This window comes from Poecilia latipinna, unplaced genomic scaffold (genome assembly GCF_001443285.1).
Source record: "Poecilia latipinna isolate Pla-1442-1.1 unplaced genomic scaffold, P_latipinna-1.0 Scaffold112, whole genome shotgun sequence".
In the NCBI taxonomy this organism is placed as follows: Eukaryota; Metazoa; Chordata; class Actinopteri; order Cyprinodontiformes; family Poeciliidae; genus Poecilia; species Poecilia latipinna.
The window spans coordinates 470,580-486,029 of record NW_015112728.1 but is presented as its reverse complement, the minus strand read 5'-3'; the positions used below and the strand labels follow the sequence as shown (position 1 = coordinate 486,029).

At 38.8% G+C, this 15,450-nt stretch overlaps 2 protein-coding genes across 2 annotated transcripts; one reads left to right on the top strand and one right to left on the bottom strand.

The window, feature by feature from the left end:
• Positions 1-79: 79 nt before the first annotated feature.
• pnn (pinin, desmosome associated protein) lies at positions 80-6,833 on the bottom strand. The gene is made up of 9 exons (XM_015028016.1): positions 6,681-6,833; positions 6,187-6,264; positions 5,149-5,220; positions 4,234-4,309; positions 3,997-4,091; positions 3,844-3,919; positions 3,525-3,680; positions 3,280-3,418; positions 80-1,843 (listed from the first exon to the last, which is right to left on the bottom strand). Exons 1-9 carry the CDS (start codon positions 6,791-6,793, stop codon positions 645-647), a joined length of 2,004 nt encoding a protein of 667 aa, XP_014883502.1. The 5' UTR covers positions 6,794-6,833; the 3' UTR covers positions 80-644.
• Positions 6,834-7,168: 335 nt separating this feature from the next.
• Positions 7,169-14,987, top strand: spata7 (spermatogenesis associated 7). Its single transcript, XM_015028012.1, has 12 exons — positions 7,169-7,382; positions 7,755-7,817; positions 8,141-8,230; positions 9,028-9,075; positions 9,604-9,707; positions 9,832-10,271; positions 11,026-11,071; positions 11,631-11,749; positions 11,849-11,899; positions 12,058-12,135; positions 13,739-13,796; positions 13,885-14,987. Exons 1-12 carry the CDS (start codon positions 7,346-7,348, stop codon positions 14,494-14,496), a joined length of 1,746 nt encoding a protein of 581 aa, XP_014883498.1. The 5' UTR covers positions 7,169-7,345; the 3' UTR covers positions 14,497-14,987.
• Positions 14,988-15,450: the final 463 nt, after the last annotated feature.

Sequence of the window (15,450 nt, the reverse complement as noted above, 5' to 3'; positions counted from 1 at the left end):
CGTCAAATTGAATTTTAATCAGGCTGAAACAACAAAAGTAATGTAGAAACACACCCAGAATAAAAAAAAAACCAACATATCCCTGCTTTCACCTCAGCTTTATTTTAAGCAGATCTTGTAGTAGAAAAACAAAAACAAAACAAAAAAGTTTAGGAATCAAAGTAGTTGGATAAATCACATTTGACGTCAAACAGTGAATATCAGTGGGAATTAACAGCCTGGTCTAAATTACCTTTATAGAACAAACTGGATCTTACTGGTTGTTTCTACCCAGCCTTGGTTTTATCCACATGAAGACATTCAGCTCATTTCAGCCCCACAGAGCCCATCTTAATGCTAGAATATCAGACTAGAATTAAAAGGACGCAGAAGGAACAATTTCTCTTTGAATCGTTCCCAGACTTGCAGTGACGACAGCACTCGACAGGAGGGAAAGGAGGAACAGAAATAAGCAGTTTTCCACAAATTTTAAACTGGCTACTGACAAATAATCTGGACTGTAAGAAATCCACCTATTTTTAAAACATTTCTGTCAAGAAAAGAAACTAGTGATTTTAAAAGGACAAATATGTTTAAAAACCGCTATCACGTCAAAGAAAACAGCTGAAGATTTATTCACCGCTCTGGTTATACAGAAGATCACATCAGCGTCTCTTGTCCTTCCTGTCTCCTCTATCTTTATGCTCCCTATCGCTCCGGGACGGCCTGCCCTTCTTTTCCTCGCTCCTTCTCTTCCTCCTCTCCGCCGAGTCTCTCCCTCCTGACTCCTGTCGACTTCTCTCCTCCTTCTTCTTGTCTCTGCCTCTGTCGGACGGCCTCCTCTTTCGCTTGCCGCCGTCTCGGCTGCGGCTGCTGGACGTTGAGGACGATGAGGACGAAGACGATGACGAGGATCGGCTGGATCCGGAGGATGAGGAGGAACTACCACTGGAGGGGGATCCGGATGGGGAAGAGGAGGAGCTGTTGCTACGACTGCGACGTTTCTTCGCGTCTTTCTCCTTCTTTCTCCCTCTGCCTTGTTCCTCCCCTTCCTCCTTTGCAGGGGCATCAACCTCCTTAGAATCAGGCAGCTTTTGTGGGCCCTCCTCCTCGTCCTCCTGTGATTTTCTCTCCTCTGTCTGGTTTTCCACTGTGGAGTCCTGGACACTGGACTCTGGAGCCATTCTGTCCTGTGCGGGACTGGTTGGATCCTGAGTGGGGGCAGCGGAGGCCGTTTGGGGTTCTTGGCTTGGAGAAGCGGTCTCCGTCCCGGGTGACTGTGCTGCTGGTTCTCCAGCAGCGAGGCTCTGTGGGGGCTCGTCGCTGGAGTCTGGGACCTTTACGCTGCTTACAGCTGCTTCACAGCTCTGAACATCTGGAGTCTTTTCTTCTTGGGTTTCTGTGGACTCCTGCTTCCTGTCTGTTTCTACCTCGTCCTCCTTACCCTTGTCTTCCTTCTCTACCTCCATCTCCTCTGACTCTGGACTTGCTGCCTTCTCACTATTCTCCTGCTCCTCCTTGCTTCCCTCCTCTCTCACCTCCATCACTTCCTCCTCCACCTCTTCTATTTTAACCAACCCCTCTTTCTCTCCCTCCTCACCATCGCCCCCTCCCGCCTCCTTCCTGTCACTCTCCTTCTCCCTTTCCTCCTCGTCGTCCTCATCCTCATCCTCGTCTTCCTCCCTCCTGGATTCCCCCCTTTTACCTCTCCGCTTCTCTACCTGACCTGCTGGCTTACCCTCCACTGGGCGGTCCATCCTTGAGGCTGAGCTGCCATCCTGGTCGCGGTTCGGCTGTCGCCGGGGACGCGACTCCATCTTGCTCAAATGTTCGGCAAATGCCTCACGCCTTTCCTCAAACACAGCTGCACAGAGACGAAATTTTTAACGTCAGCGTTATTTAAAGAACGAACTTGGGATTTCTGAATTGTTTAGTATTTATCACCACCACAGAGCAAAAGAGCAACAACTTGTAAACCTTAGGGTTTCCTGTACCGCCGCGGCAAAATAAAAGCTGCCACACCTTATGAATAAAGTTTAAATATCATGAAACGGTAAATTTTACTTTATTTTGGAAAAATCTAAGATGACTAAGGTTTAAGAATCAAAGCAGTTGGATAAATCAAAAGGATGATGAATATTTGTTAAAAATATTACTTTCAGCATCAAGGAAAACCATCACAAAATTGTGGTATAGTCAGGACCCCCCTGTGGTGGAGCAGTGGCTGAGCATTGTGGAAGAGATCTTTGTAATGGAGAAAATCACATATAGACTAAGATTGCAGGAGGACAAGTTTGTCGTTAAATGGGAAAAATGGAGCGACTACAGACGTAAGGAGAATGCCATTCTTGTATCCAGTTAAAAATGGACACGGCTGTCCAACATTGTGTATGAAGTTGAATGTATTGATGCCTCTCCACTGTATGTGTTCAGAAATGTTCAATAAAAAATAAGTATAAAAAAAAAGCAGTTGGATAAATCACATTTGACGACAATCAAACAGTGAATATCAGTGGGAATTAACGGCCCACTGATGGGCTGTTAGTCAGTGGGCTGATTAACAGCCCATCAGTGTTAATCAGCCCACTTATCCCTCTCATTCAAGCCAGATACTTTCCCCCGCCCTTTTTTGTGGGAGATTCTGTTTTTAAAAACAGAATCTCCAACACTGCTCTCAGGAGTGTGAAAAAAAAAAAAAAAAAAAAAAACCTAATCCCTAATCACATCTTAATTATTACACAGCATCAGTGGCCACCTAAGACTGTGTTCTTATACAACATGCCGTTTGTTACGGTTTCAGTGGGTCTCTGCCCTTTTCTCCTTGTAGGGTTCTGAAGACAACTCTCTGCAGGTGATACGTGTTGCCCTGATTGTTGCTCTGCAGCTTTAATACTGCCATGAATGCAGCAGTCAGGAGGGCTTTTTCCTCTCCCTCCTCAGACCCCCATTTGGTTTGGTTTGTATCTTACTGTTGAGATTTGTTAGGTTTGTTTTGCATTTGCTTATTTCTGGTCAACTATAGGTTCTGCATTAATCTATTTTGGTTTCTCATTTCAGGCATTCCTTTTTTCCAGGTTTATTTCTTTAATATAATTTAATAAATTCTATTTTCATTAAGTCATTAAATCCTTGTGTGGTCTCCTTTAATGTTACCCCATCAAACGAGCCTGGTGGACGTAACACCGTTGGAGATCTTTTTCAAGAAACCCTCTTGAAATGCTCTAAGCCAGGCTGCAAACTGTCCCAATAGCTGTAACACCGCTGTCCACATAAACACAATTTAAAAAGTCGCACACTGACCATTGAGTTTCTTGGTGGATTCTTCGAGGAGTTTCTGAGTTGCGGAGCACATTTTTCCAGGCCGGTAGAAGATATGAGGCTTGGTTTTGGTGCGAATGTATTTCACCAGGTGATTGTTGTGGCAGTTCCACTCCTCTTGCTGTAGTTGGAGGCAAGATGCGTAGTTATAAAGCAGTAATTACGGCATGTTAAGGTTTTTATACAGGTACATCTGTATCAATAAAACTGTGATCACATTGTCTTACCAGCTGAGCTAATTCTACTTTCTGTTCCAGCAGTCTCAGCTCTGTCTGCTTGGCTTTTCTCTCCTCGAACAGTTCTCGCTTTTCATTCTCCACTCTTTTCCTCTCAGCCTCAGCTTGAACCTCGAGCTTCTGCTCTATCTCTGAACGTCGCTTTAACTGCAATGAAAAACAATTGGTATCGAGTTACCAGGAAAGGAACGACTAATGCAACAGGAATCATCCAGTTCTATACCTGCTGGGTGTGCATATTATCATACGAGACTCGCAGCTCGACAAGTTTATTTGATCTAAAACAAACATAATAATAATAGTTGCTCACCTTCTCAGATGAGACATTCGATTCTTGCTTGAATTTCTGCAGTGTCCCCATCAGCAGGCCAAACATGCGCCGATTCCTGACATTTAGATCAAACGATAAATTTACCATTTTTGTATACATGTTTGATTATATGTTATGCTTCTGTTGGCTTACCTCTGTTTCCCCTTTTCATCCATGGTTTGATCCTGAATGAGGTCTCGGCGTGTTCTCTCCTTGGAGGTAGCTACTACAGATGACTGCAACGCCGGCTAATGATTAAGGAGAAGAAAAAAAAAAAAAAAACTATATATAAGCCTTAAAAAAACAACAACAACAACAAAGGAATAAAGACAGTAGAGAGGTATTTATCCAGTAAAGTTATAATAAAGCTCAGCAAATGTTGCATTTTACTTTTTTGACATCGTCATCGTCCTCGGCGTCACTGTCATGACGCACGTCTCTCCTGGCCCTCTGATCACCTGCCAGCCTGCACAAAAATAAACAAATGCAGCTACACAGATCTGCAGCCAGGATTCACACAAAAACAAACAACAAAAAGCTGCACATGTCCATAAATGAAGTTGTGTCTAAGACAATAGAATGCATGAAGAAAGGGTGATGCAAAAAAGGCAAAAATCATCATCTCAGCAGTTGAAACCTACCGTTAATTAGAAAAGCAACCCTGCAACTTGGTGCAAACTAATATCAGTCGGTTCAGTCACAACCGATGGTGTATAAAAAGTTCCTAAAAAGGTCGGATTTATAAAAAAATTTACATTACATTCATGTGAATAAAAACAAAAAGGAGTTTGAGAACAAAAAGGTCATAGACCTCCAAGCAAACCTTGACATCACATACTTCTGTTTACAAACTAAACATAACCATTAGACAGAGGACGGGTCAAACTGCTTCAGAGAACTTTTGATCTCTATTTAGATAAATAGCTCAGCAAAAAAAGATTTTTACCATCTTTTCAGATACTTCTAAGGTTTACACCAGTAAAGTTTCAGTTCATTATGGACTCACTTTTGGGGTATTTATTAAAAAAAAATATTTGCCATGAACGCAATGGTCAGTTTATAAAAATAGGATTTCCAGCAAAAAAGGGCGGGGTAAAATATCTAGCTCGAATGAGAGGGATAGGTGAAAATAATGGGCAAACAAACTATGATGATGCAAACATAAAACAAATGGACAAACTTGGAGTCAAATTTATAAAAAATGTTGATTGATAACTTTTAGATAGCTTGAATTAAATTCTATGCTTTTATAGACCAGGCGGGGATGAGCTCAGCTGGAAACACATTAAGCGATGCAGTTCTCACCTCAGCAGAGCTCCTTCGATGTCCCTTTGCTTGGCAGGGGTCCCACCGCTTCCCATATCTGAGAGACTGCGTCTGGAAAACAACGCAAAGTATTAGGAATAACAAACAGGAACTTATGCGTTTGTAAATAACCACTACTGTTATTCTACAAACATTTTCCATCAATAGAAAATCACTAAAGGTTTATTCTTTATGGTCACCCTTCCATGTGTAAATGTTAGGATTCAACCCACTTAGAACAATATTTGAGAGTTTGGGTGATTACGTTCATCTTCAGAAACACTGTTTAATGCCAACCTGAGCAACAGAAATGTCAAAATACATGGAGAGGATGAGCAATGTGCTAAATGAGTTATATACTTCTTACACTAATGTTTTGACCACTGGAGTGGATTAAATGTTTTAAGTCAGATGGTAAACTGTAAAAAAAGAAAATCAACTTAATAATAGGGTTGGCTTTGCCATTCCCTCAAAATCTACTGGGTTTTATTAGCCAAATGTCTTTTTGTTTCAGTGTGGTATCCTTTGTCATGTCTGTAATTGCTGAATTTTCCTTCTATGGTGTCAGGGTGACCTACGAGTTAAATAAAGTGTTTCAAGTAAAATTAACTTAAATTTACTCTCATCATTGGAGGACAAATTATTCAAAGATTGTTAATGTTTGTACCAATAACATAAGGAACAGCTTAGAAAGGAAGTGATTTTGGGTCACAATTTTACTCATGTTTTAATACATCATTTTTTTTAAACCTACATACATGATTAAATAATTTGGTTTGACATACAAGTAGTTTGTAATTGTTGCCAACAAACCTACCTACGGTTTTCATAATCTACTGCTCTTTGAGTACTAATCCTCCATTCACTCATATAAACTAGAAGTACATTAGTTTTTATTTAAACTTTTCTTTTTTTTTTCATTTCATAGTTGGGCTGTATGGATGAGGCAACTTTACTTTAAAATGTCTTGTTTCCACCCCGTCTGCTACTTTGAATTATTTTTTAAATGGTGACCCGTCCCCTCCCTTCCGTTATTACCTGAGGAGATTGATTCCTCTTCCTCTACCTCCACCCAGGCCTACCATGGGGCCACTGAGCCGACGCAGCTGACCCGGTCTGTAAACACAGAAAGAAAAATAGTCAACAAGCAATTGACTCTGCAAACTAGCACCAGCTAAAGGGAAATATTCATTGTTTTGAAAGCTGCTTCGGCCCTACACCAGAAGTAGAGCAGATATGCGTTATATAAAAAAAGGAGGCGACATTCTGACGATCGGCAACTGCCGACCAACAACTCCGCTCTTGTAGATTTAAGACAATAAAAACTTACAGTGTAAACGGCTTTTCACTTTAAAAATATAATTAACAGAGCAGTTTAAATGGGCACGTGTCAAAACAACGGGGATATGGTGTGTGCCTGCAGGCTGACCACCTCCTGCTAACTACGTTAGCACACATTCAAGGAAGGTTAATAGCCTCAATAACAAACGTTTATCGAATAAAACTGTTCACTGTGTTTATTATTCGCTTACCGTGATTCATTAGGGTCCCGCCCGGTCAGTTTACGAATATTATCGTCCACATTTTTCAAGCTTTCTTTGGCTTTTTCGAGCTGGTCCTGCAAGCTCCGCACAGCCACCGCCATCTTGCTCTCCAGTTAGCGCGAATCACGTGTGCGTGTCTTTAGTATCGCTAGCGTGTCTTCTTCAACTGTATAAACTGGATCTTGCTCTCTGTCGCCACCTGCTGCTTAAACAAAACCGCAAATTGTGTTATCCTTGGAGAATGTGACCTCAGATGGCGCTGTTTTTACATTTTAAATTGCTTCACAAAGCACCTCTAATCTAAACTAAGATGTTTAGATTAACTTTTTACCATGCTGATTTATTTATTAAATTCTATATGCGACTGAATCAATAATTAAAGGCTAACTCATATCTTTGGTAAATAAGGAATAAAAACACGGAGTTTGAACAGAATGGTTCATCCCATTCACCTTCCTCTTACGTATACTTACGTAATTACGTAGCCCATCTTAGCAACCAGCATGGCGACAGTAAAGCTTCGCTCAGTGTTTGTTGAAGCTAGTTAGTTAGTACCTCATTTTGCCCCGTAAACATGTTCGCATTTGAACAACCCGAGGCTTCTGGATGTACCCGACCCCGCCCGCCATTCCTTTTGAATATATCTGAAGAAAATGGGATATCTTAACATTTCAATGGAGTCGAGGACAGGTGTGAAATAATTAGCATTGGCTAGCTCTCCATAGCATTTTATTCTCCTCAAGTAATTCTTCTTAAGACTTTAGAAAAAACAAACTGAAATAATTTTATTTGTACTGCCATGGACATATTATTTACCAAAAGAGGACGAGTACGTCTTATTTCTGATGCAGTGTTTCAATTAACTTCAAAACTATATGTTGAATTACTTACTGATATTGAAATGCAGTTTTAAGTACATTCCTTAACTTACGTTTTGATATTATTTGCATATAATTAATTAATTTTTTTACATAATCTGCTCATAAATACTCATAAAGATAATACAATAATTATAATTAGCTATAATGAAGCTGTCCAGTTTAACATCTGTGTATGTTTAAGGGAGTGTATCATCTGGACTAGACTGCAGCTCTGGAGTGAGAAGGCAGAAAATAAAAAACATCCGTAAGTAAACCCGCTGAGGAGCAGCAATTATCTATAGATTAGTTTTATAATTTATCTTTGTGGAATCTGATTTTAATTATATTTATAGGTCTGGATTAGGAATTACTAGTATGTCCATTCCTTTTTTTCCTTGTCATGTTCTTCACATTTGAATCCTGGCTACCTAGAAATAAGAGACTGAAATTAATTTTCAACTTTACAAATTGATTCAAACAAATTGGAAAGTCTGAAAATGTAACCCATAGAAGAATGCCATTTTTACATGATAAATGTGTAGGAACCATTTATATTTATTACAATCTTTTCCTGTTTTTTTTCTTTAGCTTTCTGTCCTCAGTCCTCCAGCAAAGCGGCTCAGTCCATCATTAAAGATCACATGTTGTCCCATTACAAAAAGATTTACTCAGCTAAAGGTGAGCTACATTTCAGATATATGTCCAATAAAAAAACAAAGTAGGTGAAGTAGCAGGCTGCTAATGCACTTGATTACTTGATCATGACCAAGTATAACCACCTCTACATGGCAGCATGATTTAAAAACCATGGGACCTCTGGAAATGTTTAGAGATGTTTTCTCATAATACATCACACCAAAGTTGACAAAAAAGACAAACATAACACAGCACATCAGGAAAAGCATAGTGGTGAAGTTATGATGATTTGACCTAAGTTTACTGCCACTGTACCTGATTATCTTGTACTCTATCTACCTTGGCCTTAACTGTGAATGTGAGGCTATTGGTGTAACAACTGTTTCTTGGTACTAACTGGGTCATGAAACAAGATACTGATCCCCCAACAGTAGCAAACTACAAGAGTATGGTTTCAAAAGAAGACAATCAAGTCCTGACCACAGCATAGAAATACAGAGGTGAAGAAGCACTTTTTAAAGAGCTGTGCAAACGTGAATAATCTGAGTTGGTCAGAGCTCTTTCACATGATGTGAGAGATTGATGAAGACAAATATATAAAAAAAAACAACATTTACTGTTGGTTAAGACCTTTTTTTTACTTTCATCTTTCCTCGTCTTTTCCTAAAACCATTTAGGATTCTGTCTCATCTTTTGAAGTTAAATTTTACTCTTGTAGAACTTGATAAAGAACTACTTTCTTTGTACTACTTATCATTACACAAACAGATCTTAGCATCCTTAATAATAAGCTAATTAGGTTTCACTGTAATAATTATGGTTTTGTCTTTCTTTTGCAGCTACTATTGATACCTCTGCACCCAAAAGCTTGATGCAAAGTGTGAAGTGTAAGTACCCAAGTTTTAAACTGTTTCAATTTAAAAAAAAAACCCGGATCACAAGTTATATGATTTTTCTATTATTATTATTATTTAGTAAACAAAATTGACCCATGAAAGAATCAATATCATCATTTAGCAGTTTAGCTTCTTTGGGTTTTGAGGTTATTCAAACTGGGCCAAAATAATCTGTAAAACTATAATTTTCTGTACTTAATCAAAAACGTGACATTAATTTTGGAGATAAAAACATAAAAGCATAGAGGGCTGCCAGTGTTATTCCTACAAAACTAATTTGACATCTACAAGTTGACTTAAAGCTAAGCCAGGATATTTTTAGGACTATGTCCTTCTTAATTGATTCATACATACACAAAGTTTTCTTCTCCTGTCTTTGGATTGATTAAAGTTATTACAAGCAATAACTAAAACATGATTACAACTTTGTTTTACATTTATAATGGTCCATTGATGATTGTGAGAGGTCCATAGTAGTTTGTGTTGAGGTTTTCTAATGGTCATCACACTTGTTTACAGACAATGATCAGAAGAGAAAGCAACAGCAGAGGAAAGATGAGCGTCCTTCTTCAGCTTTCTCTTCTTCACATAGGAATAGCAGAACTTCCTGCTTCTCGGCGCATGTATGAGATTACATTTTACTCTGTTCATTTGGTCGTTGGTGCTTTGCAATACAATATTGTATGACTTTAAACTTGCTTCCTTCCTCAACTCTTGATAAAATGCATCTTTCGTTTATCTGAGCAGTATGATGAGAACCCCTACCGCTTCTCCAGGAGCTCCGTCGTCGCCTCCACCCCGAGATTAAACAGCTCCTTCAATGCTAAGGACATTGTTTACCCGTCCTGTTCAGTCAATTCCCATTACGCCCGCCCGTCATCAGAGAGAAGATACCGAAGCCCTGACGCATCTTTTCAAAGAAAGCAGTCCACGTGTTCGCTGGTAGCTTCAAGAGATCAGGGTTGCTACAAGACCTTCCAGGACCCTTTGAAGAAGACGTACAGTGGAGACTTGCTCGAAAAACATTCCCAGCACTTTACTCAAGAGAAACCATTCATTCCCAAGACCCTGAAGTCAGATAAGAGTTCATACCTGTCAAGATATCGCTACTACAGAGGACCGCAGATTAAATCGTCTCAGAATGACAGCAGCTCAGAACTGTTAGGTGGAGAGACAGTTGGTAAAAGGTACTTTAAATGAAGAAAATAATGTCTTAAGTAACCTAATAGTGACTTAAATATAGTGCTTTGCAAAATTATTACAACTTTTTCAAATTTTGCAACATTAGGACCACAAACTTTAATGTGTTTTTGTAGGTTTTATTGCAATAGACTAACGCAACATTGTGCATAATTATAAAGTGGGAGAAAAATTATACACAGTGTTAAAAAAAACGCAATAAAAAAATCTGGCAAGTGTGACATGCATGCTGTACCTTTTCACCCCTAAATTCAATCCTGTGCGTCCAATTACCTTAGGAAGTCATCTAATTGTTACTAGTCTGTCTGTGTGTAATTTAATAAACATAGCTGGTTTCTGAAGGGCCTTAAGGTTTCTAGGAAAACCTTTGTCAATAAACAACATCATAAGGACAAAGGAGATGTAAAATTAGATCTAAATCCAACTCACAATCTGACATCGTTTGAAAACTGATGTTCAGAAAAACTCTCCAAACAATCAGGCAGTGGCTGTGATCTTATTTAAAAAATAAGGGGTAAAACATATTGTGAACTTCTCAATAATGCCTCTCAATGTGTTAACACACACACACACACACACACACACACACACACACACACACACACACACATCAAATATATTAAAGTTTGTGGTTGAAGTTGTATAAAATATGAAAAAGGCTAATTGGGTATTTATACAGTTTTTCTATAAATGTAATTTCTTATTTTACCATCTGTATAACTGTTTTCTCTTTTTATGCAGCTCAGACCACAAGGAATACACTGAAAAACCTGATGGGCCGTCCCAGGTAAGTTTAAATGTCTGATCTTGAAGAGAAATTTGTCCTTGAGGGTCAGTTCCCCGCAAAGTGTAGGTGGCTCTCTGGTCCTACCCTCCTGCATTAAATGGATGACATAGCCGTTAGCATGAGATCAGGTTCTTCAGAATCCTGCTTACGACCTGATTCATTTGATTCCGGTCCAATGGACCAGAGACGCATGTAAAAGTTTCAGGATGTCTTTGTCTATTTGTGTCTAAGAGCTATGAAATCTTTTTAAAAATCCTTTTTCTTATGAGACATACATAAATTTTATGATTTCTCGAAAATGAATTCATGAACCAATGCTAATGCTAATGATTCTGTTCTTAATGTTTTTTTTTTTTTTGTTTTGTTTTCCTTTATCACCCTCTTGTGAGTGGGTCATGCAAAATGTGTGCTGGCTGCGTTTCTCAACAACGGCTTGTGGTGAAATATCAGAGAAAAACAAAGCAGAAACTGTTAGAATAAATACTTTCCACAATAGCGATGAGTTATAGTGACACAAAGTTTTACTTGTTTTCATTTCCTGTTCTGCCTTGTTTTACAGGAATATTCCACAGAGCACGAATGGTCTGAAGATGAGGTCACTGGCTCATACTTATCACCATTACGACACGAGAATAAAACGAAAAGCAGGGACAATTCTTTCTTTGACTCCTCATCCAGGTGAAACAATGCAGTAGGTTAGACATGTAGCTTTTGTTTTAGATGTTATCTAGATAAGTTGAAAGAAAGTTCAAGTATGCTTGTGTCCTACCTGTGTAGGTTCTCTCCAGAAGTTGGGAAGTCCCCTATTAGAAGCCTTATTTTGGCGGAGTAAGTTCCCCTTGGCATCCAAACAGACGAGGTTCAGACAAGAAAAAATATTTGCACACAATTTACAAGTGTGGCCAAATAATAATGCTTTAACAAACTACAAACTGTAAAGAAAATCAACACCTTTAATTAAAATGTTTCTGTTTGTTTGGCAACAGAGAAGAAGAATTGCTGTACCTTGAATTCATTTCTTCTGTGACTGAGGATATCCTGTCCAGGAGCCACATCTCTGACAGGTTTCTTTTTAATTTTCTTTGCTGCAAACATATATTCCCTTGAAAACATATTTGTTACTCGTGACAACCTTTATTAGATTTTGTCCCATTACAGTCACTAAATATTTCATTGGGGTTGTATATGATGGACACAAAGCACAAAATAAACACAAAAAGGAGAAGAATTGTGAAGTGGAAGGAAATGGACGTTTGGTTTTCAAAATTTGTTCTAATATTAGAAGAGCATGGCATTCATTTATGTTCAGCACCATTGAGTTAATACTGTGATGAACTATCTATTACTGCAATTAGAGCTGCAGGTCTGTTGGGGACTTAACTAGATGGAATAAAGAACGTCTGTAAACACAATTTTCAAAACCTGTTAAAGATTTTAACTTTAGGTATAAACTTTGACTGAACTGTATTAATACATGGGAATTATTTGATCTGAGCTGCTCCTATTTTAACTCCGAATGTATGTTTAGGGCCAAGTCCTGTTTTAATGTGGTCATGTTGCTTTTAGGGTGATGACATACAGACGTAGTGTTTTACATGTTGGGCAAAAAGTTCCGTTTTGGTTCCATCTGACTGGAGCATCTTCTTCCCTACATGGCTTGTGACAAGCTGCAAACAGTCTATTAAAATAATGACTCTCATTGCTGCTCATCCATAAATGTCAGGTTTGGGAAATGCATTAATAATAACTGTCCTGTCAATGGATTCTTCTACCCAAGCCTGGGATCTCTGGATGTCCGCCATAGTTACTGTGACCCTCTTGGCTACTTCTCTGTTTAATGTTCGCCCAGCCTGGCCTGTCATTAGAGATGGCAATGTTTTTGTGGTTTGCAGCTGTGCCATAATCTTTCCATTTCCTGTTGATGAATTGAAAAGTTCTCTGTGAGACGCCAAAGCTTTGGGAAATCTTCTTAAAACCTAAACTTCCTTTAAACCACTCCACATAATTATCACAGAACTTTTTGATGTTTGTCTTGGTTTTCTTGATGCCCTGCCTCTACCAGAAGGGCCGGATTTGTATTGAGATGATGTAATTCTCTTTGTTATGGGAAGTTGAATTTTCCAAAATCTATCTGTCTCTCTCTCTCTCTCTCTCTCTAAGTGTTAAATGTTGCCCATTTAGCCATTGGAAAGATACTCCTTTTGTGTTTCAAAGCTTTCAAAGTGTCATGTCACTGAGAGAAATATGTTGTTTTTGGTTTTTATTGCTAACAGTGATTAGCACCAAAGCAAAGCCCTCTTTTTTAAACTTACACTCAACTAAAGCATTCTGACTTCCAAGAAAACCTGAACATGGCAACATGGTTGAACTGGACTTCATTTTGAGGTATAATACAGTTAAAAGGACTGAAAATAATTGCACAGTATTTTATTTGAAAAAGAAAAAGTTTTGAAAACCATGTATGAATATGGGATGGATTTTTCATCCATCCCATCTACCATCCATCTACCGGGATGGTAGATGGGATGGATTTTTCATCCATCCCATCTACCATCCATCTACCGGGATGGTAGATGGGTGGATATAGAAGTGATTGCTGATTGTTAAATTGAAGATCTATCACTTTGATAGAATATGTAGAGTTTCATACATCTATGTTTTTGAAAGGATGCTCGATCGGGTGATGAATCGACATATTGAAATGAATCTGCATCGGCTTGATGAGGTAACTGTATAGCTTAAATAATATACCAAAAATGTTAAATAAGTATTGTTTACTGCTTAAGAAGATCCTACTATGCTTATTTTTTCAGGGTAAAATGCGCCATCTTCTGGAAGTGTTGCGTAATGAATTTGAGGAACCCTCCGACATATCCACCTCAACTAAAGACCCTCTGAAACACGGGAGAGCTTTACTTGACTCTGTATTTTCAAATTTTGAATTTGGGCCTAAGCCAGTAGAGACTAAAGAAGACGATGACGTCATACCTTATGCCTTACAAATTAATCATCCTGATTTGTCAGATTATGACGATCTTTCATGGGTTTCTCCACGCCCATACTTTCCTGTAAGAACTGCTTCTTCAACCAAAACAAAGGCAGAGGACGAGAAGAAAGACAATGATGAAGAAGGTGCTGGCTTAACGTTGTGTAGTGGTGATCTTATAGACAGTAGTCAAGACAGTCAAGGGGACTTTCTTCAGACAGATGTTACTGAAACGAATGTCCAGAATGAAAACTATGAGCACATCACTATGAGCAATGATGGGAATCAAAGTGATGAGCCGTCTAAGGAGGCAGAGGATCTGGGAAACGTTTTGTCAGAGTCGTTACATATTTCTAGCAGAAGAGACTCTGAAAACGTAGCAGCTACTGAAGAGACAAACACAAACCAACATGAAGATGTCAGTGATGATGACTTCTGAGCTGTGGTGTACTCAGGGATTGAATGTCGTTTTTATATGCGGTTCTCAGATGATGATGTTTCAGACTGAACTAACAAAGTGGGTATTCTTGAAGATTTGTGAAAGTCATTTAGCACTGGTTATGTCTTACAAGGCACATTAAGAAGGTGTTTCAGTTGTGTTTTAATCGTTTTAATGAATTGTTTTCTGTTAAAGTTCAATGAAAATATTCCTGTTGTTTTGAGGAATCTTTAAACCGGGGTTGTACTTGACCATAACTGTAGTTAAGATATTATCAGTGTTATTTTTAAAACAATAATATGCAGATTCCTGAAGCCTAGATGTGTGAAATAGTTTCACATTAAAAAAAAAACTTATGTGAAAACTTAAAAATGGTATCTGCCAGAAAAAGCCCCGTTAGTTTATTTGCATTTCCCACTCATACGTATACCCTGTGCAGCTGTAGCATAGGCACTTGTTTTAACTATGTATTAATAAAATGCAACAGGCTATACGTTTGTTAAGTTTGCCTTTTTATGCTTTCGATATGTAGCTTTTATGAGCTCCACCAGAAAGTGTCTTCTGTTTGCATTGCAATAAATTGTTTCTTGAGTTTTGTAAGTTTTCATCTGCGTCGTAAAACGCTCTTATAACCCGCTGAGTTAATGATCGCGACTTGGGAAATTTAGCAAACAAATACAACTTTGGACAGCATCGTGTGTGATTAAAGTCACTGGGTGAACTGCGAGTCGATACAAAAGGTAAACAAACATGTCCGCGGACAGTAGTTCGTGACAGCTGTCCCATTTCTGGCATTTTCACCGCTCAGCATTCCAGCTGTCTGATGTCATATCACTGAAAAGCCCCGTGTATTCCTCCGCCGCTATGGGACTACAACGAATTTAAATAAGTGTTCAAATAAAATACGAACACCCACATAGCCGGTATGTATTCAGAATAGACTTTTCGTGTTTT

Excerpts from the sequence above, each read along its gene's own strand:
- pnn (XM_015028016.1), bottom strand. The coding sequence starts at position 6,793 with ATGGCGGTGGCTGTGCGGAGCTTGCAGGACCAGCTCGAAAAAGCCAAA. Across the intron at positions 6,265-6,680 it reads CGGGACCCTAATGAATCACG|ACCGGGTCAGCTGCGTCGGC; the intron begins GTAAGCGAATAA and ends CTGTGTTTACAG. Across the intron at positions 4,092-4,233 it reads ACGATGACGATGTCAAAAAA|CCGGCGTTGCAGTCATCTGT; the intron begins GTAAAATGCAAC and ends CTTAATCATTAG.
- spata7 (XM_015028012.1), top strand. The coding sequence starts at position 7,346 with ATGGGATATCTTAACATTTCAATGGAGTCGAGGACAG. Across the intron at positions 7,818-8,140 it reads GCAGAAAATAAAAAACATCC|CTTTCTGTCCTCAGTCCTCC; the intron begins GTAAGTAAACCC and ends TTTTTTCTTTAG. Across the intron at positions 9,708-9,831 it reads CTTCCTGCTTCTCGGCGCAT|TATGATGAGAACCCCTACCG; the intron begins GTATGAGATTAC and ends TTATCTGAGCAG.